Source organism: Oryctolagus cuniculus, chromosome 10, assembly GCF_964237555.1.
Source record: "Oryctolagus cuniculus chromosome 10, mOryCun1.1, whole genome shotgun sequence".
NCBI classification, from domain to species: Eukaryota; Metazoa; Chordata; class Mammalia; order Lagomorpha; family Leporidae; genus Oryctolagus; species Oryctolagus cuniculus.
In genome coordinates, this window is record NC_091441.1 from 44,282,146 (window position 1) to 44,308,500 (window position 26,355).

Here is a 26,355-nt window from a genome sequence, read left to right on the forward strand (position 1 = left end):
TATTTCAATCTCTATACTGTTAAAAATTATTCATTTTTTAATTTTATCTGAAAGGCAGAATGATAGAGAAAAACAAAGACAGAGAAGATCTTCCATCCACTGATTCACTCCTCAGATGCCTAAAACAGCCGAAGTTGGGCCACAGCAGAGACAGAGACCAGGAATTCAAAGCAGGTCTCCCTCATGAGTGGTAAAAACCCAAAAACTTAAGCCCAGTAGATGCCTCCCAGGGTACACATTATTAGGAAATGAGTATCAGAAACAGAGTTTGTATTCCAGCCCAGGCACTCCAACAACTGGATGTGGGCATCCCAAACAATATCTTACCAGTTGCTCCAAATGCCTAACCTACTCAGGCAATTGAGTTGTTTTAAATAATTTATATTTAATGTAACAAGGTAGCATTTCTGTTTGCCATTTATTTTCTCTGTGTCTTATAAAATTAGATTCATTTATTCTTCCATTAGTACCTTTTTGTATACCATTTTAATTGCATTGCAATTTCATTTGTTTTAATGGATATTTTAGATTTTATACCTAACAGATACCATAGGATACAGTCCTTAATTTATGCTTAAAATCTATTTTGGGTTAATATTAAAGTAATTTAAATAGTATACACACCTTTGTTCTTATATACTCACTTTCTTATGTAATTTTTATTTTCATTAATGCTGGCATTATATAAATAAAATCTTTGTGCACTGTTTGACTAACATAGTTGCAATTATTACTTCATGAAGGTATCTTTAAAATCTGGCCAGAAAAAAAATGTTACAAAATAATATATTTGTACCTTTTTTCTATTTTCCAATATAGTTATGCTTATTGGTTCTCTCTATTTCTTCTTTGCATTCAAGTTATTCTCTAGTGTTCTTTTATTTCAACCAGAACGACTCCTTTTAGTTTCTCATAGAACAAGTCTCCTAGTGGTAAATTATCTTTTTTGTGGGAATGTTCTAATAGTGCAATCATTCTTAGATGACAATTTTGTTTCTTATAGGATTCTTGGCACATTTTTTCTGTACTTTGAATATGTTAACTTTGTCTTCTGACCCCATTGTTTTCAATTAAAAAATCATTCTAATCTTATTGAAGATCCTTTGTGTTTGAAGTGCAATATCTTTCTTGCTACTTCCAAGATTCTCTTTTTGTCTTGGGTATTTGATATTTTGATTATGATGTATGTCATATATACATCTTTGAACCCATAGTGCTTGGAATTCCTTTGAGCTTCTTGAATCTGTAGATTCATAGTTAATTAATTAACTTTACCAGACTTGGAGAGTTCTTAGTGAGTCAATTGCCAAGTCTATTCTAGTTTTTTTTCTTGCTGTTTTCATAGAGCCCTAAGGCCATCCAGAAGTTACAGGTTAAAGGAATTCTCAGGTATTTCAGGAGTATTTTATTCTGTGTACTTTCATATCTGTAAGCATTTGCAGTCTTCTCGATTCTCAAGAATATGTAGGCATTTTACAAAGCTGCTATGAACATGATTCCCCAGCTTTCCCTTTTAAGTTTGTAACTCTATTGCTTGTCTCAATTATTTTCCAGTCTCAGATGTCCACAGAGTTAATCAGCAGCTTGCATTTTTTTATGATTATCCCAGGAAAAAGACATTTCTGAGAAAGACTTTTTCACTGAGTAAGCTCTGCATCAAGTCAATAGAGAAATCCTTGAAAACGGAGTATTCCAGAAAAAAATACCATCCAGGTGAAATGATGACAAGAGGCTTGGAAAGCATCCCAGTCCATTTCTGCCTCCTCTGTTGGCTGCCAGAGTATTCACGTACACCAAAAATGTGAACTAGTATTTTTCAAGGATGCTGTGATGCTGCAGAAAGAAACTAATATGAGTTCAAAGAGCACAAAGCTCACTGTTACTCAAATTAAACCAGTTGCATTGAATTAATTGGTTAATAATCAGCTTTGGCTTTTAGCTAACTCCAGAGCTCTGAGAAGGCTCCTTTTGACTTCTTTTGGGTGGAGGTGGTAATTTTCTCATTGTGTTTATTGTGAGGATTTTCAAAAGTGCTTCTTCCACTATGTTCACCAGGGTTCTTTGCAAAGACTTTTTTTTTTTTTGAATAGTGGCCTTTGTTTTCATTTTTCATGGTCACATTTTTTCTTTAAAATTGCTTATAGTGTTTTTTGCCACATGACTTTAATAAAGCATGCTAACAGATCAATAGATCTCTTGATTTCCATGACAATATGACATACTCATTTCTCCCAAGATTATAGAAATAAACCAGCATTGGCTAAAAGTTTGTACTGTTTAGTGTTTGTTTTAGGCTTTTATCCATTTGAAATTTATGTTTGTTATTAAATGAGTTGGATATGAGGTAGAGATCACTTTGAAGTTTTTCAAACAAATAGCCTTCATTGGATTCTGTTACCACTTATTTTCTAAAAAGATGTATTTATTTATTCGAAAAGCAGAGAGAGAGAGACAGAGAGAGAGAGAGACAGAGCGACAGACAGAAATGGCTGCAATTGGAAGATTGGAAGCTAGGAGACAGGAGCTATTTCTAGGTCTCTCACATGTGTCCAGAGGCCCAAGCACTTGAGTCATGCACTACTGCTTTCCCAGGAAGATGAGCAGGGAGCTGGATTGGAAGTGGAGCACCTGGGACCTGTGCCAGTGCTGCACACAGCACCCACTTTGCCAAGGCACAGCCCCCAAATGGAAACTTTTAAGAATATGACTTTATGTCTATTTCTGGTCTTTAATTTTTCCCTGTGATATTTATTTGTACTGGTGAGAAAAATAAAATCTGCTTTGATATAGTGTCACTATAGGGTTTTACTTGTTTGTTAACAAGTTTCCAACATTAATTTTATTTTCAGGTACCTCTTAGTCTGACATAACATGGAATTCCATAAAAACTTCATTTTCAGCAGATTCATGAGAGGAAATTCCAATTTTTAATATTTTTGTATTAATTTTGGAAGAAGTAACATTATATGCTATTAAGCCTTCCCATACCACACAAATTTTTTCTGTGTATGTTGATTTAAGCTTTTATAAGAGTTTGTGTTTAATTTATATGGATGCTATCTTTCCTGTCCTACCTATTTTACATTTTTGACAAAATATGCATATTATGTTTTAAAACTAAATGATTGCTCTTACACATAAAAGCTATGGATTTCCTGATCTTCATAACTAGCCAAGTTACTAAAATAATTTATTATAGCTTTAAATAGAATCTTTTGTTTTCCTACTTAGTTGTACCACCTGAATTTGAAAATATATTATCTACTCATCATCCATATTAAAATGGCAGTATTAGTTTTCACTATCCAATTGCCATTAACTAGTCTTTCACAAAACATGATTAGTCATAGTGGTGATAAATGATAATGAGTTTACCTTGGGTTCAATCACATCTGAGTTTCATAATTTATTATATTTGCTGTTATTATTTTATATTGTATTTGAGTAATATTTCCTTTTACAAGTGTAAAAATTATGGAAACTTGAGAGTAATTTACCCAAAGATTAGTTCTCAAAGAGTCGCCATGTTCAATTTATTTTCCTCTTTAATTTGTTGAAATGATTTATGATCCAAAATTTTCTGGAGTTTTATGAAGTTTATGTAGATAAAACATTATATCTGTAATTAATTATTCATCCAAATTATAATAGACTTAGTTTTTATATTCTGTCCAGAAACTTGCATCATGTTCATAAATGCAAACAGCCTGTGGTGTTATTTTATACAATTTCAATCAATACTTATTAAATTATGATAGCTGTATAAAATGAAGTATAATCTATTTATAAAAGGAAAGAAATCTACAATTTACTTGTTTTTTCTTAGTTAGATGATTTGAAGAAAATATTTGATCAACAAGGCTGGAAGCAAAAAAGTTATGAACAACAGTATCTGGAAGCACTTAATAAATTTTATGCTGCCGTAAGTTGATGTTTTTCTACTTTCCAATAGAGTTCTGTCTTCTAGTCTCATATATTCATGTAATTAAAACTAATTTTAGTACTCTATATTTTACTTTTTTGATAATTAAACATGTATAAATGATGCTTTTATTCTTTTCTTAAAGAAAAAATCGTGGGCTATTGAGATTTCTAATGTCACAAAAGATTTTTCAGAGGTTTCATTAGCATGTACTCAACTGATGGAAGAAAAAAGAAGACTTGAGATTGAAATTGACAATGTAACAAATCAAATCAGTGACAGGTAATTCTGTAAATTATTTCTTATAAAGTATATCTACTATGTTAAATATAATTATCTCCAGTTTGTGTCCCTGGAATAATATTATGGTATTTGTGTTTATCATGAGTATAAATCGTATTTTTTCCTCTCCTGAATGCTACTATTTAACCATTTTGGAACCCTTTAGAACAAGCCCAAATAATGAAAAACTGATCTTAAAAGGAGTTTTATTCATAATCACCTCACCTCTTTTGGGTGTATATTCTTAGACTCAAAGATAGTTTAAGTTTAACATATGTCTAAACAAGCTCATGATCTCCTTTAATCAACTCAATTTTTCATACAACTACTAACCTAGTATTCATGCATCAGAAATTTGAGTTTTGTTGATTCTTCTTTCTGTTTCAATCCTCTTATTCAGCAATTTCACAAAAACTGTTCTACATACTACATATCTTTTCTATCCATCTACTTAGCTACTCTACCAGAAATCTAGTGCAAGCTATCATCATGTCTTCCGTGAATTTGCAATGACTTCCACAACTGGTCTACATCCAATGACTATATTCTCTTTCTAATGCAATATCTAAATTTTGGTAAGCATGTTGTTTTTGGCAGGGGTTAAGGGACAGAAGTCTTCTCCTTAGCATATCCTCTAAGGTCTCTTGATTAGGCAGATCTGCCTTTTCAGTCATTGTTTTCACCTGATTCAGCATCAGTATTTGGTTCAAGTGTTTGGGTTTACTTTAATTTCTCCTACTTGTCATGTTTGTTTACAGCCCATACAGTGTTTGGTCTTTTTCCTTTCTTAGAATGCTTTTTTTCTGTTTCTACCTAACTACCATTTGTCTTTAAAATTATAGTGTAGGAATGAGTTTCGCAAAGCCTTCATGGACTATTCAGTGAAATCCAGCGTCTTTGGATATCCTCTTCATACCTCTTGTCATATTTGCAATTTGAGTGTGTGTGTGTGTGTGTGTGTATGTGTGAATAAATATCTGACTGATATATGTCTCTCTCCAAAACTGGGAAAGTACATAAGGGCAGACTTAGGCCACAACCATTTTTTCTTTGCCATTGTTGAGTCGTCATTATCTAGCATAGTGTCCAGCACATACTGTGAATTCCATTCCTGAGTACTGAATGGGAAGATGGAGCAAAGAAAGAAGAGATGTTATATGATAGGTGACAATTGTAAAGGAAGCCAATTAAAACTTCTCAGTGATTATTTTACCTTTGGAAAGATAGAATCTGCATGTTAAGGATACGTATTTAAAGATTAATTTATTTATTAGAAAATCAGAGTTACAGAGAACAGGGGAAGGAGAGAGGGGGAAGGAGAGAAGAGGGAAGAGAGAAAGAAAAAAGAGAAGAGAGATCTTCCACCCACTGGTTTACTCCCTATATGGCCACAATGGCCAGGGATGGGCCAGGCTGAAGCCAGGAGCTTCATCTAGGTCTTCCGCATGGGTAGCAGGGCCCTAAATACTCGGGCCATCCTCCACTGCTTTTCCCAGGCCATTAGCTGAAAGCTGGATCAGAAGTAGAGCAGTCGGGACACGAAGTAGTACCCATATTGGATGCCAGCATCAAGGGTGGTGGCTTGACTCACTAACCCATGACAGCCCCATAAGAGAAGTATTTCCCTGGTATGCATCTTGCTTGTCCCGGTTAACACCTTAACATGTCACAGATGGCAAATGTAATTACTTTCGAAAAGTTTTATTTACTTTTCTTCCAAATCTGCTAAATTATTTTGTGGTCCCCTATTTGAACTGGACACTTAAAACATATCTTTTCTCAATTAAATATAATATGAATAGTTATTTTATAGTCTGAATTGAGTAATTTAAGTATCTGAAATCTTCGTAACCTGCTTCTGTACTTCATTTTTGCAGCTCATGCTTTTAGTTTCTTTTTCCTTGATCAGTTTTACTGTCTATTTTCTTCTGGAAACTATTTTCAGAAAGTCTTTGAGCCCAATGGTAAAGTTGAATTTATCATGTGTCATTTTATATTTATGAGAGAAGCTCTGTTTCTCAACTTATGTTCTTGAGTATACTGTAGATTTGTTTTATTTCCTAAGCTGAGGTAAAGTTTTATTTCCTAAACTGAGGTAAACAAGATTCCACTTTACAGAAACTCACGGGTCAATAATGTCTTCTAAGATCTATTTAAAACTGTAATTATAAAGTACATGTATTCTAGAAAATTTAGGAAATACAACAAGAATTAAAAGATCTGAAATCAAATTATTTTGATTCATGAAGATATTGCTGTTGATATATATATATATGTTTCTTTTTTATTATATAACTTATTGAGTCCTTTTTATTCCCAACATGATATAAAAATGTTTTGTCCCACTATCATATAAATGTCCAACATACTATTTAAATATCTATATAAAGTCTATTATACAGATGAAATATGATTTAAATAATAATTACTCAGATTTAGTTTTTTTATTTCTACTTGTAAATATTGTGACTATGCATATTTTTGCTCAGAAAACTTTTTCACTATCCGGCTCTTTTATGTTTAGAATAAAATTCTAGAATTGGATTGGCTATATTACTTTAAAATTTCCTAATATGAAGGCACATCCAAAATTTAATAGACAAATGAACTGAAAAGATAAGTTTATTTTGGCATAAAACAAGTTTTGGAATCTATGCATGGATTTTTACAATATGCATTTTTCATGAACCTTTTGAAGATCTCTCATATACATTGATTTCAAATATTTTTGCACCATTTTTTCTTTTAGTTATGTTTTTCACAGACTTCTCCAAGTAACTCTGTACATCTCTAGAACTGCTTTCTGGAAAGACCATACCATTTTTGGAGACTGAGCAGTACATGGACTTGTCCTCCATGTACTTGTGCTAATGTTGAATGTTATTGTTGCAAATCATTTCCAACACGATAAATGAAAAAGGTGTACTCTCAATATTGTTTTGAACTCCATTTCTCTGATTACTAGTGAGAGTGATTTATACAACTTCTCTTGAATTCAATATTTTCTAAATAATACTTGTGTGTTTCTGTGGCAGAAATCAAGAACTCAGGTTGCAAAAGAGGCTTTCTAAAGTCCTCTGGCTAAACCCAGCTGGAATTTGAAAACTAACTCTATATTTGGGTTCAAAACTTTTTACTTTATTTCATTTGACCTAGCTTCAACTAAACTGCAGATTAGTGAACATTTAGATTTGCTTGATATATTAATTCAATAATAGCAATTACCAATAGTAAACCTAAGATTAAAATCGCAGTTATAACCAAGGCCCAGGTAAAATTTATAGCCTGCATTGAATAATTCATGTATTTGATGTTTTCATATCCTGTTTGTTCCACACTTTCTGGAGTGGTTGGTCCTTAGGGGAAGTGTATTATCTGACCTGTGTGCTTATGTATATGGCCATGAGTGTGCATGGTACTATGGACATTTTGATGTTATTGATTCTTCCAATCCATGAGCATGGAAGATACTTTTTCATTTTTAATGTTGTCTTCTTTTATTTTCTTTGTAATTTTCATTGTGGAGATCTTTGACATCCTTGGTTAAATTAATTCCAAAGTATTTAAATTTTTTGTAGCTATTGTGGATAGGATTGATCTTAGAAATTCTTTCCAGCCATCTCATTGTTTGTGTATACAAAAACTTTTGATTTGTTTTGTTTTTTATATCCTGTCACATTATGAAACTCCTTTATGAGTTCCAGTAGTCACTCAGTGCAGTCTTTTGGATCCCCTATATATATAGAATCATGTCATCTGCATATAGTGGTAGTTTGACTTCTTCCTTTCCAATTTATATCCCTTTGATCTCTTTTTCTTGTCTAATGGCTCTAGCTAAAACTTCCAGGACTATATTAAATAGCAGTGTTGAGAGTAGGGATCCTTGTCTGGTTCCTGATCTTAGGGGGAATGCTTTTGAACTTTCCCTATTTAGTAGGATGCTTAAGGTTTTCATCATGAAAGTTGTATTTTTACCAAATGCTTTCTCTGCATCTATTGAGATAATCATATGGGTTTTTGTTTTTCAGTTTGTTAATATGATGAATCACATTTATTTATTTGCTAATGTTGAAACATCACTGCATACCAGGGATAAATCCACTTTTCAAGGTGAATGAGATTTCTGATGTGTTGTTGGATTCAATTTTTTTTTTATTATTTATTTGACAGCTAGAGTTATAGACAGTGAGAGGGAGACAGAGAGAGAGAGAAAGGAAAGGTCTGCCTTCCATTGGTTTTCTCCCCCAATGGCCGCCATGGCCAACGCTGTGCTGATCCGAAGCCAGGAGCCAGGTGCCTTTTCCTGGTCTCCCATGTGGGTTCAGGGGCCCAAGCACTTGGGCCATTCTCCACTGCCCTCCCGGGCCACAGCAGAGAGCTGGACTGGAAGAGGAGCAACCAGGACTAGAACCGGTGCCCATATGGGATACTGGCGCCACAAGTGGAGGATTAACCAAGTGAGTCATGGCGCCGGCCCCTCAATTATTTTCTTGAGAATTTTTACATCTATGTTCATCAGGGATATTGGTCTATTGTTCTCTTTCTCTCTTGTATCTTTTTATGGTTTAGAAATTAAGGTGATATAGGCTTCATAGAAGGAGTTTGGGAGGATTGAGAAGGATTTTTTCCCTTTCAATTGTTTCGAATAGCTTGAGAAGAATTGGAGTTAGTTCTTTAAATGTCTGGTAGAATCCAGCAGTGAAGTTGTCTGGTCATGGGTCATTTCTTTGTTGAGAGGGTCTTTATTACTGATTCAATCTCTGTCTTTGTTATTGGTCTGTTTAGGGTTTCTATGTCTTCACTACTCAATTTTGGTAGATTACATGTGTCCAGGAATCTATCCATTTCTTTAAGGTTTCCCAATTTGTTGGCATACAGGTCTTTGTAATAATTCTGGGTGATTTTTTTTTTTAAATTTCTGTGGTATATGTTGTTACATTTCCTTTTTCATCTCTGATTTTATTGATTTGAGTCTTTTCCCTCATCTTTTTTGTTAGTTGGGCCAATGATGTATCAATTTTGTTTATTTTTTGAAAAAAGATAACTTTTTAGTTTACTGATTTTTTATATTCTTTGTATTTTTTCTTCTAATTTTGTTTTTTCTCTAATCACTTCTTTCCTCCTACTAATTTTGGGTTTGATTTGTTGTTTTTCTGGGTCCTTAAGATGGATTGATAGCTCTTTTCTTTGATACCTTTCCAATTTCTTCATGTAGGCATCAGTTGCTATAAAGTTCCCTTTTAACACTGCTTTGGCTGTTTACCATAAGTTTTGAGGTGATGGGCTGTCTTCATTCATTTCCAGAAATGTTTTTACTTCTTTTTTAATTTCTTCTGTGACACCTTGTTCATTCAGAACCATGTGATTAAGTCTCCAGGTGTTTGCATATGATCTAGAGATTTTTGAGTTGTTGATATCCATCTTCATTCCTTTGTGATCAGAGAAGACACATAGTATAATTAAGATTTTTTTAAAAAAATTTGCGGACACTTGCTGTATGACCTAGCACAGAGTCTCTATTAGAGAAAGTTCCTTTCATGCTCAGAAATTTTTTTTTAAAATACTTCATTTTAGTAATAGTTTAATGAGATAATCTTTTAATAGATGGTTTTATTGTTGTACCAGACATTAAATATTAAAAAAGTAGAGAGAGGAAAGTGGGAGGGGAGGAATGTTGATGTTTTGAAGGGAATTGTGTTTGGCATGATACAAGTGCATATGTATAGAAATCACATGAAAAGCTTTTCATAGGGATAGATGTTATATGGTAAATTTAGAAGTATTTCTATTGTCAAGCAAACATTTTCCTGCTTGTGCATTCATCTGCTCCTTTGAATTTTCATGAGATAGAAATTTTGTGAGGGAACTTTAGACCATATGTTAGAAAGCATAATGCTTTCTCAGGATCTGAGAGTGTAGAATCAAGAAATATAGTTATTGGCCATTATGGGATTCTTCCTCTAACTGCAATTAGGTTGGTCATATAACCCCTTTTTCTGTTTAGAAAATATGAGGAAGAATATTTGATTCATTGGAAAATTGAACTTAAACATAAGTTAAAAGTTATAAATAAAAGTAGGAATCTTTACTGAAGAGAGTACAGTTATAAAATAACTAAATGGTGGGACACCTCAAAAAATTGAAAATAACTGAGTAATGAGAAGAAGTCAAATTCTAAGCAAGTAAATAATTAAATGTTTTATTTTGTTGATATCTAAACTGCTATTGAATATTGTAATTTAATAAATCATCAGGTGAAACGAATTGAGATAATTTTAAAATTGCTTTTCTCAGGATAAAAAGCTCTATGGTATGTTTAAATGTGAACAAAAGTTTTTTTTTTTTTTTAATCATAACAATTCTGTAGTATTAGCCAAAGTACAGATAATAGAAGATCACAGCATCAATAGATAGCAATAATTATTAATTAGAATATTTTTTAATTAGGCTAGCAATATAATTTCAGAAGACCAAATCCAAGGAATAAATCTAGCAAGGAGATGTGAAAGAATACTACACAGGAGACTATATGATATTATTGAGGCAAATAAAAGAAAATGTAAAGGAAGGAGAACATATATTGCCCACTGATTGAGACATTCATTTGTGAAGATATTTTTGCAATCTCAAACAACTTCTTAGAGAATGTTATGTTTGTACGCATGTGTGTATATGTGTAGACTTAAAAGCTGATTCCAAAGTATAAATGGAAAACCATAGAAGAACCAACATTACAGAGAATTTTGAAGAAATACTAACCTTGAGGAATCATAATGTTACTTTTCAATAATTGAAATAAAGCTCACTATGCAATATCACCTGTTATTGGAACAAAGACAGATAAACAGACCCGTGGAAATAAATAGACAGCCAGAATTGTTCTTGATTTGTGGCAGTAATCCCATAAGCACAGCAGCAAATGAATGACCTTTCTAATAGCCTGGTGAAGAAGTAAATCCTTATCTCTCCTTGTTACTACAAACTAAAAACTATTTTTTTATGTGGGGTGTAGTTGTAAATGTGAAAGTTAAAATAGGAAAAACTTCTAATAGAGGACAGAGAAAAATATCTTTATCAATACAAAAAAGACAGTTTTCTAAAACTACCATGAAGAAAAAATTGATAAGTAAACACGCCATTAAGTCAGTGAAAATGTAAACAAGATAAAAGATATGTGTAATACTTACATCTAATAGGGAAAGTCAATAAAGAAAAATTAGATATAATAGTTTTAAATATATAATATTGAATGCAAATAACAAAATTATATAAACAAGAAAAAAGAAAATATTCCAATATAAAAAGGCAGAGATTTGAACAGTCACCTCACAGAAAGGTAACCCGCATGTACAATAATCAGGAAAAGGTGTTTGATTTCTGTCATCAAGGACCATTAACTAAAATGAAATTGCACACAACATCATTCTGTAGGGCTAAAATGCAGACTATCTGTACCTTGCATTTCCCAAGCAAGTTGGAGTAACCAGGACTCTCACAGTGCCAGTGGGAGTAGAATTATGAAAAACAATTTTGGAATATATTTGTCATTATTTACTATAGACAAATATATTACACTCCTAGATACATATTCAAAGTTATTCATACGTACATCAAAAGTTGTTAATATGTATGTTCATGGCAGCATTATTTTAATAGCTCAAAGCTGGAAAGTATTTAAATAAACATCAGGAGTGGAATGGGTGGTAAAATGGAGCACATTCATCCAAAGTACTAAAGCGTAGCAATGAAAATGAACATTACACTGATCAAGACAAAATGACGATATATACTACATGATCCACTTCAAAAATAGGCAAAGCTTGTAAGGGTGACAAAGGTCCAACTGGGTAGCAATGCCTAAGCACACACTAGGGGTTTCTGCTGGCCTCCTTCAATTTTTTATTTTTTGTCTGAATGAGGGTGGTACTGGAACATGTACATTGAAAATTCATTGTGCTCCAATTCATATTCTCTTCTTTTTATTTTTTTCAATTCTTTTTAAGATTTATTTATTTTAAAGGTAGAGTTACAGAGAGTAAAGGACACACACACACACACACACACACACACACAGAGGGTGGGTGGGAGGAGAGAGAAAATCTTCCATCAGCTGGTTCACTACCAAAATGGCCCCAATGGCTAGGGCTGGACCAGTCCAAATACAGGAGTCGGAACTCCTGTGTCTCCCATGTGGATGCAGGGACCCAAGCACATGGGTCATCCTCTGCCACTTTCTCAGGCACATTAGCAGGGAACTGTAGTATAGCAGCTAAGACTTCAAGTGGCACCCACATGAGATTGGTGTCACAGGTGGAGGCTTAAGCTGCTACACCACAGTGCCAACCTACTTCTTAAATACTTTCAAAAAATTATTAATATGAAGGGAAGAAATATCATTTATTTCATAGGTATTTATAATAACATAGTTAAACTTCCCTCCTCTCCCCTCTATCTCCCTTGATTATTTTGATTCCTGCCTTTCTTTTTTGTTCTTTAATTTTTGCAGATATAATTTTAATTCACTCTGTAATCACAGGCTTAACTCGCCACTAAGAATAATAGTCAACAAGTAAAAAGTAGGAAGACCACAGTTCCATGAGAGTATAAACAAGGGCTAAAAACAACAATTAAATCACAAGATATCTATGTGTCACTTTAGATCCGTTAACATTTCTTTTAAATTGCCTGGTGCCCTGACTTTAGGTGCATATACATTTATTATAGTCATATCTTCCTGATGAATTTATCCTTTAATCATTATATAGTGCCCTTTTTTGTCTCTTTTAACAGTTTTTGTATTAAAGTCTATTTTGTCTGATGTTAGCATGGCTACACCTCCTCATTTTTGCTTTGCTTTAGCATGTAATATTTTTCCCCCATCTTTTCAGTTTCAGTTCTCATATATCTTTGTTGGTAGGGTTTCTTATAGGCAATAAGTAGGTAGGTATTATTTTTTATTAATTCATCTAGTCTGTATCTTTTTTATAAAATTTATTTATCTGAAATGCAAAATTACAGAGAGGCAGAGTGGGAAAGGGAGGAGGAGGGAGAGGGTGGAAGAGGGAGGGAGAAGGAGAAGGAGAGGGAGAGGGAGAAGGAGAGAGGGAGAGGTCTTCCATCTGCTGATTCACTCCCCAGATAGCCACAAAGGCCAAAGCTGGGCTGGTCTGAAGCCAGGAGCTTCTTCCAGGTCTCCCACTTGAGTGCAGGGGTTCTAGGATTTGGGCATGTTCTGCTTTCCCAGGCCATTGCAGAGAGCTGGATCAAAGTGGAGCAGCCAGGACATGAACAGGTGCCCATATGGGATGCTGGCACTGCAGGTGGCAGCTTTACCCACTAAGCCACAGCATCAGCCCCAGGATCTATATCTTTTAATTGGAGAATTTTGACAGCTTATATTCAGTGTTATTATTGATAAATAGTGATCTGGTCCTGCCATTTTTCATACATATTCCTATTGTTTGCTATGGATTTCCCTTGTAATTTCACTAAATTTTCTGCCTTCGCATTTCTTTCATAGTGATAATATCTCTATTTCTGTGTATAGCACATCCTTAAGTATCATTTATAAGGCTGGATGAGTGGTAACAAATTCTTTCAATTTCTGTTTGTTTTGGGAGATCTTTATTTCACCTTCATTTATAAATTAGGGCTCTGGTGGGTACAGTATTCTGGGTTGTTTTTTCTTTTAGGAGTTGGACTGTGTCTCTACTAGCCTGTGCATTTCTCTCAATATACATTTTAATATCTTTGATTTTTGTTTTATTGTTAAAGTTTGACCATAATGTATCAAAGATCTTTTCTGATCATTATCTATCAGGAGTGCCATATGCTTCCTGTCCTTGGATGTCCCTATTTTCTCCAAATTAGGGAAGCTTTCTGCTTTTCTCTGAATAGACTTTTTTTTTAGACAGGCACAGTTAGAGAGAGAGAGAGAGAGATAGAAAGGTCTTCCTTTTTCCGTTGTTTCACCCCACAAGTGGCCGCTATGGCTGGCACGTTGCAGCCTGCGCGCTGCGCTGATCTGAAGCCAGAAGCCAGGCGCTTCCTCCTGGTCTCCCATGCAGGTGCAGAACCCAAGTACTTGGGCCATCCTCCACTGCACTCCCGGCCACAGCAGAGAGCTGGACTGGAAGAGGAGCAACCGGGACAGAACCGATGCCTCAACCAGGACTAGAAACCGGGGTGCCGGTGCCACAGGCAGAGGATTAGCCTAGAGAGCTGCGGTGCCAGCCTGAATAGATTTTCTAATTTATTCTCTCATTCCACTTCTTCAGGAACTCCTAAGACATGCATGTTTTGTCATTGGATAGTATCCCATAAATTTCAAATGCTATTTTCAGCTTTTCTAATTATTTCTTCTTCTTTTCTCCTCCTCCTGCTCCTCTCTTTATCTTTTCTTTCTTCTTTTTCTTCTTCCTGAGATAATTCCAAGAATTTGTCTTCTAGCTTGGATATTCTTTCTTCTTCTCCACAAAGTCTGTTGTAAAGGCTTTCTACTGTATTTTATACCTGACATATTGAAATCGTCATTTCTAGTTTCACTTTGATTTTTCTTCAATATCTCTATCTCCTGGCAGAATCTTTCATCCATGAGATGTGTGAATTTCTTGATCTTATGTATTTGCTCACTGTGTTTTTGAGCAGTCTTATGATCATTCTTTTGAATCCCTTTTCAGGCATTTCATCAATCTCTTCATCTTCACATCTAACATTGAAATGTTGTGTTCCTTTGTGGGGGTCCATATTGTCTTCATTGATCATGTTTCTTGTATTTCTACTTTTATTTGTAGGCATTTGTGGAAACATTTCTTGGTTTTTCCCCTCTGGTGCTGTTTATCTTTGAAATATGCATCTGTTGCTTAATGGACTGTCTGCTCTCTCCAGTGGAAGTCCAGAGATCTGTGCTGGGCTGAGCCTGGGAGCTCTGGTCAGAGCTTGAGGATGAGGCAAGAATCCAGCGTGACACCCAAGTTGGGCATGGTAGATTTCCTCTATTGTCAGCAGGGGCAGGGTACAATCATGTCATCTGGCATATTCCCAGCCTTATTGCCTCTCTATCAAGGTGATCAATGTCCAGGGTGAGCCTGTATTAGCTACATACCCCACCTACCTATTCAGAAGAACCACACAATGGATATGTGTGGTCCTCCGTGTGGGCATAGAACCCTCTGCAGTGACCCACCCCAGGCACTCCAGGAACCCTCTAAGTTTCTGAAACCAGACACAGTGCTTGCCCAGAGACTCAGCTATACCCTGTGCCCTTCTGTGCAGTCAGATTTCCTACAAACACAGCACACAAGGCTTCCACAGACACAGGGAGCAGGGGATCTACTCTCAGCCCCGTGAGACTGCCCTGTCCCCAGAGAAAGCAGAGGCATTCCCAGACCACTTGCGTGTTAGTGTGCCATCTTGGCAGTTTAAGTCCAAGCGCTCATGATAGGATGAGGGGAGGTGAGTGCCTCACAGGCATAAGTGGGCATCCTGCCCCCTGCCAATCCTCTAGGCCAGACTGAAAGTCCGTGAGGACCATGGATTTCCTGGTTTCATGTGCAAGTGCGCTGCAGCAGCCTCTCTTCACTTCACTAAGAAGGCAGTTCCTCCCTGCTAGTCACTGGGTACTCTTGTCAGGGGTTGGGAACCAAGAGATGTGCTCTCCCTTCACAGGGTTAGGTGGGCAACCTGTCCCCGTTAGCACTCAAAGTCAGTGTAGTCCACAAAGTTCCCCTCAGGCAGCATCACCAGTGACAATGGCTGCCGTAGCCTCCTCTTAGCCCCCTGCCACGGGAGTTGCTGGAGGCGACCCTGCTTGCTGCGGAGTGTGTGTACTGTCCACACTGTTCCATGGAGTCTCTTCTTTCTGTAGAATTCCCGCGGGAGCTGTCCTCTGGGAACGCAGTTACTCTGCTTTTGTTCTGTTATCTTCCCATGGTCAGATATAGCACCTCCTCCCCTATTCAGCCATCTGGGATTCTCCCATCTCTTCTCTATAAAATACTTAAATATATATATATATTATATATATAATATATATATATATAATTTTATTATACTTCAATAAAATACTTTTATAACAAACATTACACTATATAAATTGTTAATTCAATGCCACCAAAGTATATTCAGCCACTTACTTATCTTTTGATAAATTCATATAAAATACTGACCTTAAGCTCTAAAGATGCAATGTGTATATGAGGAAAATTTCCCATCTTTAATGAGTCTTTAAAAATTAAATCATTATTATAGAAGTTATACTTTCTTAGCAGACTAATGTTACCATAAGAAGTGCTGGAAAGTATTGGGCAGTTGGCTAAGTAGTTAAGACACCACTTGAGATCCCGTGTCCCATGTCAGTGTGCTTCAGTTAGAGTCTAAACTCCATTCCCAATTGCAGTTTCCTTCCAGTGTGCCTCCTGGGAGGAAGTAGGTGATGATTCAAGTATTGGGTTCCTGATACATACATAGGAGAACCTACATTGAGGTCCTGGCTGCTGGCTTTGGCCCGGCCCAGGCCCAGCTGTTGTGCATATTTAGGGGGTAAAAAAATTGGATGGAAATTCACTCTCTGTTTCTTGCTCTGGGTCTTTATCTTCTAAATAGATAAAATTTATGAAAACAAAGAAATGCAGAAAAGGAGCCACCAGAAACTTCTGAGCTGCTATTCATTTTAGACATTAATAACTGTGATTTCCCATGATTTTTAAAAATTTATTTCTGTAGTATCTATAAATAATCTGCCTTCTATGAAGATAACTAATTTGTTTAATCTTGCTATTAAAATAATATTTTCTTAGCAGTGTATTTTACATATAAAATGAGATAAAGTATGCAGCTTTCTTCATAGCTCTATACCCAGTACATTATAACTGCTTGCACATAGGGTCTGTACATATTTCCCACTTTTGTGTCTTTGAAGACTAACTTAGGAGTGGGCACATCATCAATATGCATTAAATATATATTTCATAATATTTCCAGTAAAATGCATGTGTATTACATTACCTACAACATGTTACATTATGAGAAATATAAAATTATAATAACTTTTATCATTTAGTGGTTTGTCAGAGAAAGTTTTTTATATCTTTACTTTGACTTTATGCAGATATACTTGCAAACAAATTTTGTGACTTTATAATTATTACTAATAGACTAAATTATAACCTTATACTTTTGACTAAATTTAAAGTTACCATTTACCTTTAAAGAAAACAGACATAAAAAGCACATGTGTATTTGGGGAAGGTTGTGGGGATGCATGCATGTGTCTGAAGTTGCTGACTTGAACGTGATGTGGTTCCCAAGCTCATACAGACATCTGAAGTTTAAACCACAGACTCTTGTGTTGATGGCACTGGGAGGGTGAGAAACTAAGCCCATTATTTTGTTTAGGAGGTGTCTAGTTGGAAGCTGTAGGTCCTTGGGGCATGACTATGCATTGTAGCTCTCCTACAGTGGTTGTTTATAAAACCCACTCGGACCCAGTTCGCTCTGTCTGCTTGCTAGCTTGCATTTGACCCTTCCTCGGCACACGCTGTCACTGAGGGCTGCACCAATGGACCATCTGATCTTGGGCTGTAAACATCAAAGTGATGAGCCAAAAAACCCGTCCTTACTTCCTAAGTAGACTGTTACTGGTGTTTACTTACAGTGGTAACAATCTGACTAATACAGAGGGTACGTTCAAAAACTCATGAAAAAAGAGAATTAAAAGATAAATCAGTTTTGGTGCAAAAATTTTGGAAATCCATCCCTGGTCCTTTCATAAAATGTATTTTACATGAATTTCTTTGCAACTCCCTCAGATATGTGAATAACTATGTGTATACGTATGGGCCCTAAGCATCTGCTCCATGTCCAAAAAATTTTAAGTACTAGATACCCACACACATATTTAAACATTTATTTATTTGAAAGGTACAGTGATAGAGAGAGAGAGACAGAGAGATCTTCAATCCTCTGGTTCACTCCCCAAATGACTGCAATAGCTGGGGTTGGGCCAGGCCTAAGCCAGGAATCAGGAACTCCTTCCAAGTTTCCCATGTGGGTGGCAGGAACTCAAGGACTAGAGCCACCATCTGCTGCTCTCCAGGTGCATTAGAAGGAACCTGGATTAGGCTGGCGCCGCGGCTCACTAGGCTAATCCTCCGCTTAGCGGCGCCAGCACACCGGGTTCTAGTCCCGGTCGGGGCGCCGGATTCTGTCCCGGTTGCCCCTCTTCCAGGACAGCTCTCTGCTGTGGCCAGGGAGTGCGGTGGAGGATGGCCCAGGTGCTTGGGCCCTGCACCCCATGGGAGACCAGGAAAAGCACCTGGCTCCTGGCTCCTGCCATCGGATCAGCGCGGTGCGCCGGCCGCAGCGCGCCAGCCGTGGCGGCCATTGGAGGGTGAACCAACGGCAAAGGAAGACCTTTCTCTCTGTCTCTCTCTCTCACTGTCCACTCTGCCTGTAAAAAAAAAAAAAAAAAAAAAAAAAAAAAAAAAAAAAAGGAACCTGGATCAGTAGCAAAGTCACTAGGACTTGAACCCAGACTCTGATACTTGAAAAGGGTGTCCAAAGTGGCAGCTTCACCCTCTGTCCCACAATGCCTGCCTCTGGACATATTATTTAAGTTTACATTCTCTTAGGGGAAAGTAGATTATACACATGTAAAGGTAAAAAAAAAATCTCTTTCACTGATATATTTTTTGGGAAGATAAAAATGGAGAACGTGGTAGGGAATAATGGACCATGGAGGGCTGTCAGGCTCTGCTTTAGTGAGGACATCTAGGGTCATCTTTGTGGGAAAGTGACCTTTGAATTGAGACCTGCACGAGGACGATATGTCATTTAACAGTTTTAGAGGAAGAGGAATCCAAGCAGAAGGAATAGAAAGTCCAGAAGCCCTGAGATAGATAAATATGCTAGGCGCGCTGGAACCAGAATAAAGGCCAGTGTTGCTGGAAACTCCTGTATGTGGGGGGTGACTCGGGGAGGCAAATGCCAGTAAGGCAGATGAAGCTCAGGTAGCTCAGATACTGCAGGCCTGTAAGGGGCTGTGGTAAAGGCATATGGAATTAAAGCATTTTTATAATCTTGTGAATATCTCTGGGGCTCTCTAGTGAAGGGTGTTCTTTGGTGTATGTAAAGAGAGTGGCTTTTTGGTAGTTGAGAAAATTAAAATGATGATGACATAGATCAAAATTTTTGTAGAGGGGCCGATGTTGTGGTATAATGGGTAAAGCCTCCTCCTGCAATGCCAGCATCCTATATGGGCGCCGATTAGCATCCGGCTGCTCTACCCTCAATCCAGCTCCCTGTTATTGGCCTGGGAAAAGCAGCAGAATATGGCCCAAGTGTTTGGACCCCTACTACCACAAGGGAGACCCAGAAGAATCTTCTGGTTCCTGGCTTTGGCATGGCCGAGCACTGACCATTGTGGCTATCTGGGATATGAACCAGTGTATGAAAGATCGATTTCTCTCTCTCTCTAATGTTTTTAAAATAAATAAATGTTTTTATTTTTTTTAAGTTGTAGAGGGGCTGAGGCTGTGGCACAGAGGGTTAAGCCACAGTCTGCAGTGCCAGCATCCCACATGGGTGCTCGTTCAAGTCCCTGTTGCTCCACTTCTGATCCAGCTTCCTGCTAATGTGCCTGGGGGCCGGGGGCGTGGAGGATGACCCAAATGTTTGGGTCCCTGCATCCATGTGGGAGACTCAGGTGAAGCTCCTGGCTCCTGGCTCCTGCTTTGGCTTGGCTCAGCCCGAGCCTTTACGGCATTTGGGGAGTGAACCAGTGGAGAATGGAGGATTTCTCTCTCTCTCTCTCTCTCTCTCCCTCCCTTTCCCCCCTCCCTCTCCCCCTCTCCTCCTCTCCTCCTCTCCTCTTCTCTCCCTTTCTCCCTCCGCCTCCCTCCTGTACTTCTGACTTTCAAATAAATAAATAGCTTTTTAAAATTTTAGAAATTGGCAAGAAAATGCTGATTTTCAGATACATTTTTGGGAGAGTTCCTAATAGTACCTTTTGATATTTGGAATATAGGTATGGGGATAGGGAAGACATGGGGATGCTACTTGCTGAGATCAGAAGGGCTTGCAGAGGATACAAAAAGGATTTTAGGACAGAAGATATAAGTAGATCTCCTTGGGCCATATTAAATTTTAGATTACCATTAGTTCTTACAATGGTTATGAGAAGCCATGGTTAAATGCATTTGTTTATATCCCTGCAATAAGGAAGATACAGAAGACAGATTTTGAGTCAAGAAATGAAACAATCAGATGGGGTGAGATTTTTTAAAAGACTGTATACTGGCCGGCGCCACAGCTCAACAGGCTAATCCTCCGCCTTGTGGCGCTGGCACACCAGGTTCTAGTCCTGGTCGGGGTGCCGGATTCTGTCCCGGTTGCCCCTCTTCCAGGCCAGCTCTCTGCTGTGGCCTGGGAGGACAGTGGAGGATGGCCCAAGTCCTTGGGCCCTGCACCCCATGGGAGACCAGGATAAGTACCTGGCTCCTGCCATCGGATCAGCGCGATGCGCTGGCCGCAGCGCAGTGGCCATTGGAGGGTGAACCAACGGCAAAAGGAAGACCTTTCTCTCTGTCTCTCTCTCTCACTGTCCACTCTGCCTGTCAAAAAAAAAAAAAAAAAAAGAGTGTATACTGAGAAGTAGTTGGAATTTGCATGTCTTAGAATATGGGTAAGGGAGAAGGTCAAGTGTTTTGCTATAAAACACTCATAAAGGGGGCAAACGTAGGGCTCATATCCTTCAAGTGTAGTGTTATGCTTACAGAAAAGTAAAGGAAATCCCCGGGGTCCATCCGGCTAAATTCCCAGCTGATATTTGGCTACTCTGAAAACACAGATGGAAGAGTGGCCTTGCTGAATTTGGTAAACAAGGGAATTAGATCTTAGTGGCTATGTAGGATAGGTCACACATCTGTGCCATGAAGGAGCTAGATAAGGTAAGGGCACTTCAACAGTGACCCAGAAGAAAATATATTCTCAGAGTAAGGCAGAGACAAGAAAGTGTTTTTGTCTAAGCCTAGCACCTGGGGGAGAGGAAAACAGTGAGAATGTTCCCAGTCTGGGAACTTTCCACAAGGTATGATGTTATAATTTATACCAACGATCTGATCTTGGAAGGTTCTACCAAAAAATTATCATTAAAAAGAACACCTTGCTCTGCTTCAGTATTCTCTAGAGAAATAAACTCCAGCCTGAGGTCACGAAAGATGCTCACTGATAAATTATTTTAAAAATGTACTCAAAAGCTACAAAAACATATGGAAAATTTAACTATGAATGAGAGTCATTAAAATTAGCCAGCAGTATATTCCCCCCTCATGAAGTCAAATCATGCAATTATTAGAAAACTGAGATAATCCTTAGATTCATTCAACATAATGTTAAAACAGTTAATACCGACCCTTGGTGTAGCTTCTGTTCCACTTTCTATCACGGGAATGGATTGGTCTGATTTCTTGGCCCTCGTCTCAAATTGGCCAAATACAGGGTCCCTGGCCAGTGGACTGAAGGCTTTGTCGAGGATGACAAGGGTCAGCTCAGGGGATGCGGCGGGGGGGGGAGGGCGCTTTGATCTTCCCCGTTGTCGTTTGAGGTTTTGATCTCTGGGTAAAGAGGCCGTTTATCTTTGTAAACACAAAACATTTTTTGCTTTCTCCAATTTTCTGTTAATGGCGAAAGAATGGAAGCGAATAAAGTTTTACTGATTTTTGAGACACTAAAAAAAAAAAAAAACCAGTTAATACCAATAGGACACTAACTAAAAAAAATAATCAGGCATTTTTGGAAAAGAACCCGCCAACTCTTGTTAAAAGCAAAACTGGATTTATTTCTACTGAAGATTCTATTAGTTACATAGTATAAACAGTTGGGTAAAAATAATCAGTGTTCCTGAAAGTAGAAGGCAGAATGCAGAGCACAACACAGAGACAGAATGGGGAAAAAGAGTGAAGTTGTGGGAAATCAAACAAGAAAGAAGGAAATCGGAAGACAACATTCAAAAGATTAATGCAGACATTCTATAATTTGTATAATATAAATCTATATCTGTATATAAATATATATCCTTGGATTCAGACATCAAAATAAACCCCACGCAAATTAACTCAGAAATACACCTTATTTACGTTATAACTTTCTTATTTTGGGAAGAGAAATTAATTCCTCTCCCTCCTCAAACCCTTCCTTCTCCTTTTTCTCTTCTTCCTCTACAGCTTGGTTTTTAAAATCTGATTAATTGCCGATTTTACAGCAGCTCAGACATTAGTTATTCCCAGAAGCCTCCTTTCTTGGTCACTTATCTTCCCCTATCCACAAGTCAAAGAATGTTAAGTGCTTCATCCATTGTTATAGTCATTGCAAGGAATTTTTTGGTTTTTGCTTTCTTTCCTTCATGAGAATATAAACTGGAAACCATTGTTTCAATTTGTCTTTGTACCCCAATCACTGGCACAACATTGACGTGGAATTAATGCTTAACAAGTATCCATTTAACTAATCCTCTCAGCCTCATGCTTTTTCTCTTTCAATCCTTACCACACTATGTGCAGTTACTGTTCCAAAGCAAAATAAATGGTGGTTGTCTGCCTTGTATACTTGTTGTTTGGTTCTCATATTCTCAGAGAGCTCTGTAATGCTCCTGCTAGTCTTCTATACATTTTTAATGAATGAAAACCTATTGATTGAATCCTTTCTGTTATTCAGTGTGGGCAAGTGGTATGTACATCTTACTCTCAATTTATTAAGGTTTAGTACTTATAATACGCGTGACCATATGTATTACTAGGCCAGTTCTACAGATATGGAACATTGTATGAAACCATTCCCACAATTGCATGAGGAGAAATTGGGATTTAAATAAGGGTATGATCCCAAAATTTGCATTCTTTCTTTCTTCAAAAAACACGTTTCTTCCCCTGTTAAGAAACTCTTATTTTCTGTTTCTGACACATTACAGAAGGTTTTGGACAGAACACTTGACTAATCATATCAGAACCACGTCAAAAGCTTATGGCTTTGATTAGTTCTTAGTCTCTGCATTTGGTTGTATCCATTATTTTCTCAGAAGGTTCTGCTCTTCGTTCTCCTTTATTTTTTCCCCATTTTTACTGAACCATTTATCCGAATTAACTTTTCCTAGTCCCAGCTTCTCTTTTTCCTTAAGTTGAAAAATAGTAAAAACAAATCAGTAATTTCCTAATATTAGTGAATATCACCATGATACATCCCCAGAATTGGAGATCTTATACCCTAGATTCCACTAGAACAGCATTTCACCTTTGATGCCAATCCCATTCTTTATACTATGTAAATAAGTTACATGATTATTTCAGTATATGATTTACTGCTCATATGTAGTTTCCCTTAAAAGGGGGGGGGGGAATATCATTATGTCCTTAGAATTATATCCACAAAGCACATTAAATCTTTTAAAAACTAATTAAAAATTAAGAAAACAAAACAAGTAAATACATAAAAAATTGATGCAATGCCAGCATTGTGCTGTAGCCAGTAAAGTCCCTGCCTGCAATGCCCGCATCCCACATGGGTGCCAGTTCATGTCCTGGCTGCTCCATTTCAATCCAGATTTTTTCTAGTTGTCTGGGAAAAGTAATGGAAGAGAGGCCAAGTGTTTGGACTCTTGAGACCCATACGGGAAAACCAGATGAAGCTACATGTTTCTGGCTTCAGCATGGCTCAGCCCTGGCCATTGTGACCATCTGGGGAGTGAACCAGTGGATAGAAGATCTCTGTTTGTCTCTCCCTCCCTCTCTCTCTCTCTCTGCAACTCTTGATTTCTAATAAATACATACATTTTCTAAAATAATAAAAAATTACAGATGCTGTGCTTGTTTTCAGACTTTGTTCAGTATCCTGTGTACACACAGGTCTTCTGATGATGGTGATGATGATGACAGTGATGATGTATGATTGTTTACCCTGTGATAGCAGTGTATAATTTGATAAGTTTGACTTTCAAAGAAGCCAAAACCTGTTAGTGATTGGATTTTTACATCTGGGGTATTTGATTTGAGCAAACAATTCCACTTGATTGCATATTCACATGACAGGCTTTAACAGCCTTCGTCAAAGAAAATGAACTTGTTGGAGATCTTCAAAATTGGTTAAATTTAGTTTGCTTGAAGTTAACTGTGTAGTAAAAATTTCTATATAGCCATTTTCTTATATTCAAGGTCTGTAAAAATACTCTGAATATCTACTTCTAATGTTCTACTGTACTTCAAGCAAGACAATGCCATTGTAACTGCAGTGATCCAAAGATGGGGTTGATAATCAAGGTAAATGAGCAAAAAAGCTATTGCACACCATGAAGAAATATGGGTACCTTTGATGAAATGTGTTTAACAAGAGTTAACATGGTGATGACTGATTTGTAAAGGCAGCAGTTTGATATTATTGAAGTTTTTAAGTAGCCTGGAATACATAGATTGAATCCACAGGGTTCTGTGTTTTTCACATCTGCTTGAATCCATCCTACCAGCCTATCAGTTTTCTTAGTTACTTCAGAAAAATATAGAATACAATTTTTCACCATTTCACAGCTTTTGTTATGGATTGTTTTTTTTAAAGTTTGCACTTATTAAAGAGAAATGTGTAAAAGCAACACATTAACACTGGTGTGTGCATCATTCAAAATTGACTACCAGCCTTGTAGTAGACTATTTTAAACCCCTTTTTAAGTAATTAAAATATTACAAATATATCACAGTTTCCATTACTATTTTTCAAATCTGCAAAGTTGATGCAAAATGTGAATTTGTATGTATACAGTCCACATAAGAACTTAAACTCTGTCTTTGTTCCTCCACGTTCCTAACACTGTTTTCTCCCAATCCATACCAATCACCATTTTATGGATTTACTTTAGATGTGAGTACCAATAATGTTGTCCCCTCCTGATCTCAGTTTAAGAATCTGCTCCCTGATAAACAACACTTCTCTTTGCAGTGTTTCTGCTCCTCTAGTACTCAGTCTAACAATTGTTCAGCACTTTAAGGTGATCTACATGGAGCCAGTGTGGTGGTGCAATGGATTAAGACCTGACCTGTGACACCCACGTCCCCTGTGGGTGCCAGTTCATGTCCTAGCTTCTCCAATTCTGATTCAGCTCCTTGATAATGTACCTAGGAAGGCAACAGACAAAAGGTGCTTGGGCCCCTGCCACCCATGTGAGAGACGAGAATGGAGTTCCAGGCTCCTGGTATTGGCCTGGCCCAGCCCTGATATTGTGGCCATTGGAGGAGTGAACCACAGATGAAAGATTTCTGTCTCTCTGCCTTTCAAATAAATAAATGAATTTATAAAAAAATAAAAAAGATTATCCATCTATCACCCTTACTACATTTTTCTACCCCATGTTATTGACTTTCTTCTTACAAACCCTATTAAACTCAATCAAAATAAGCACTTTTAAAAATAATCTTCTGGGCCGGCACTGTAGTACAGCTGGTTAACACCCTGGCCTGAAGCACCAGCATCCCATATGGGTGCCTGTTCTAGTCCCGGCTGCTCCTCTTCCGATCCAGCTCTCTGCTATAGTCTGGGATAGCAGTAGAAGATGGACCAAGTCCTTGTACCCTTGCACCTACATGGGAGACCCAGAAGAACCTCCTGGCTCCTGGTTCCCGGCTTCCTTTGACCATTGAGGCCATCTTAATTAATATGTAGGTTGCTTTTTTAAGATTTATTTATTTGAGAGAGAAGGAGAGAAAGATTTTCCATATGTTGGTTCACTCTACAGTAGCTGCCACTGCTGAATCTGGGAGGCCAGAGCTCCTTCTGAGTCTCTGATGTGGGTGGTAAAGGCCCAAATACTTGGGCCATTTTCAGTGGCCGAACCCGGCACGTTAGCAGGGAGCCTGATCAGAAGTGGAACAGCTGAGACTTGGACCAGCGCTCCAACATCAAATGCCAAGGCTGGATGTGGCAACCAAGCTCATTGCTTCACAACGCCAGCCACTCGGTTGCTTCTTATAATTCTGCATTTTTAATTTTGAGAACATATATTCAGAAGAAAATAATTATTTCATTTCTTATTGAATTCTTTTGTTATTATCAATTTTCACTTTCTTGTGATTTCATAAGTTACATTTTGTGATGTTATAATGTTGTGTACCAATGCT

The 26,355-nt window shown here is 37.3% G+C and overlaps 1 protein-coding gene across 9 annotated transcripts in view; it reads left to right on the plus strand.

Annotated features, from left to right (window-relative positions):
* Positions 1-26,355, plus strand: part of CCDC178 (coiled-coil domain containing 178) — a 604,881-nt gene that overhangs the window by 157,160 nt on the left and 421,366 nt on the right. For all 9 annotated transcript variants that reach the window (XR_011379371.1, XR_011379370.1, XR_011379372.1 and 6 more), the window contains exons 12-13: positions 3,827-3,922; positions 4,068-4,204. Coding sequence is in view for 6 of the 9 variants with exons in the window: in XM_051851309.2 (XP_051707269.2) it covers positions 3,827-3,922; positions 4,068-4,204 (233 nt within the window). In the remaining 3 variants the exon portion in view is untranslated. The remainder of the gene's footprint in view (positions 1-3,826; positions 3,923-4,067; positions 4,205-26,355) is intronic.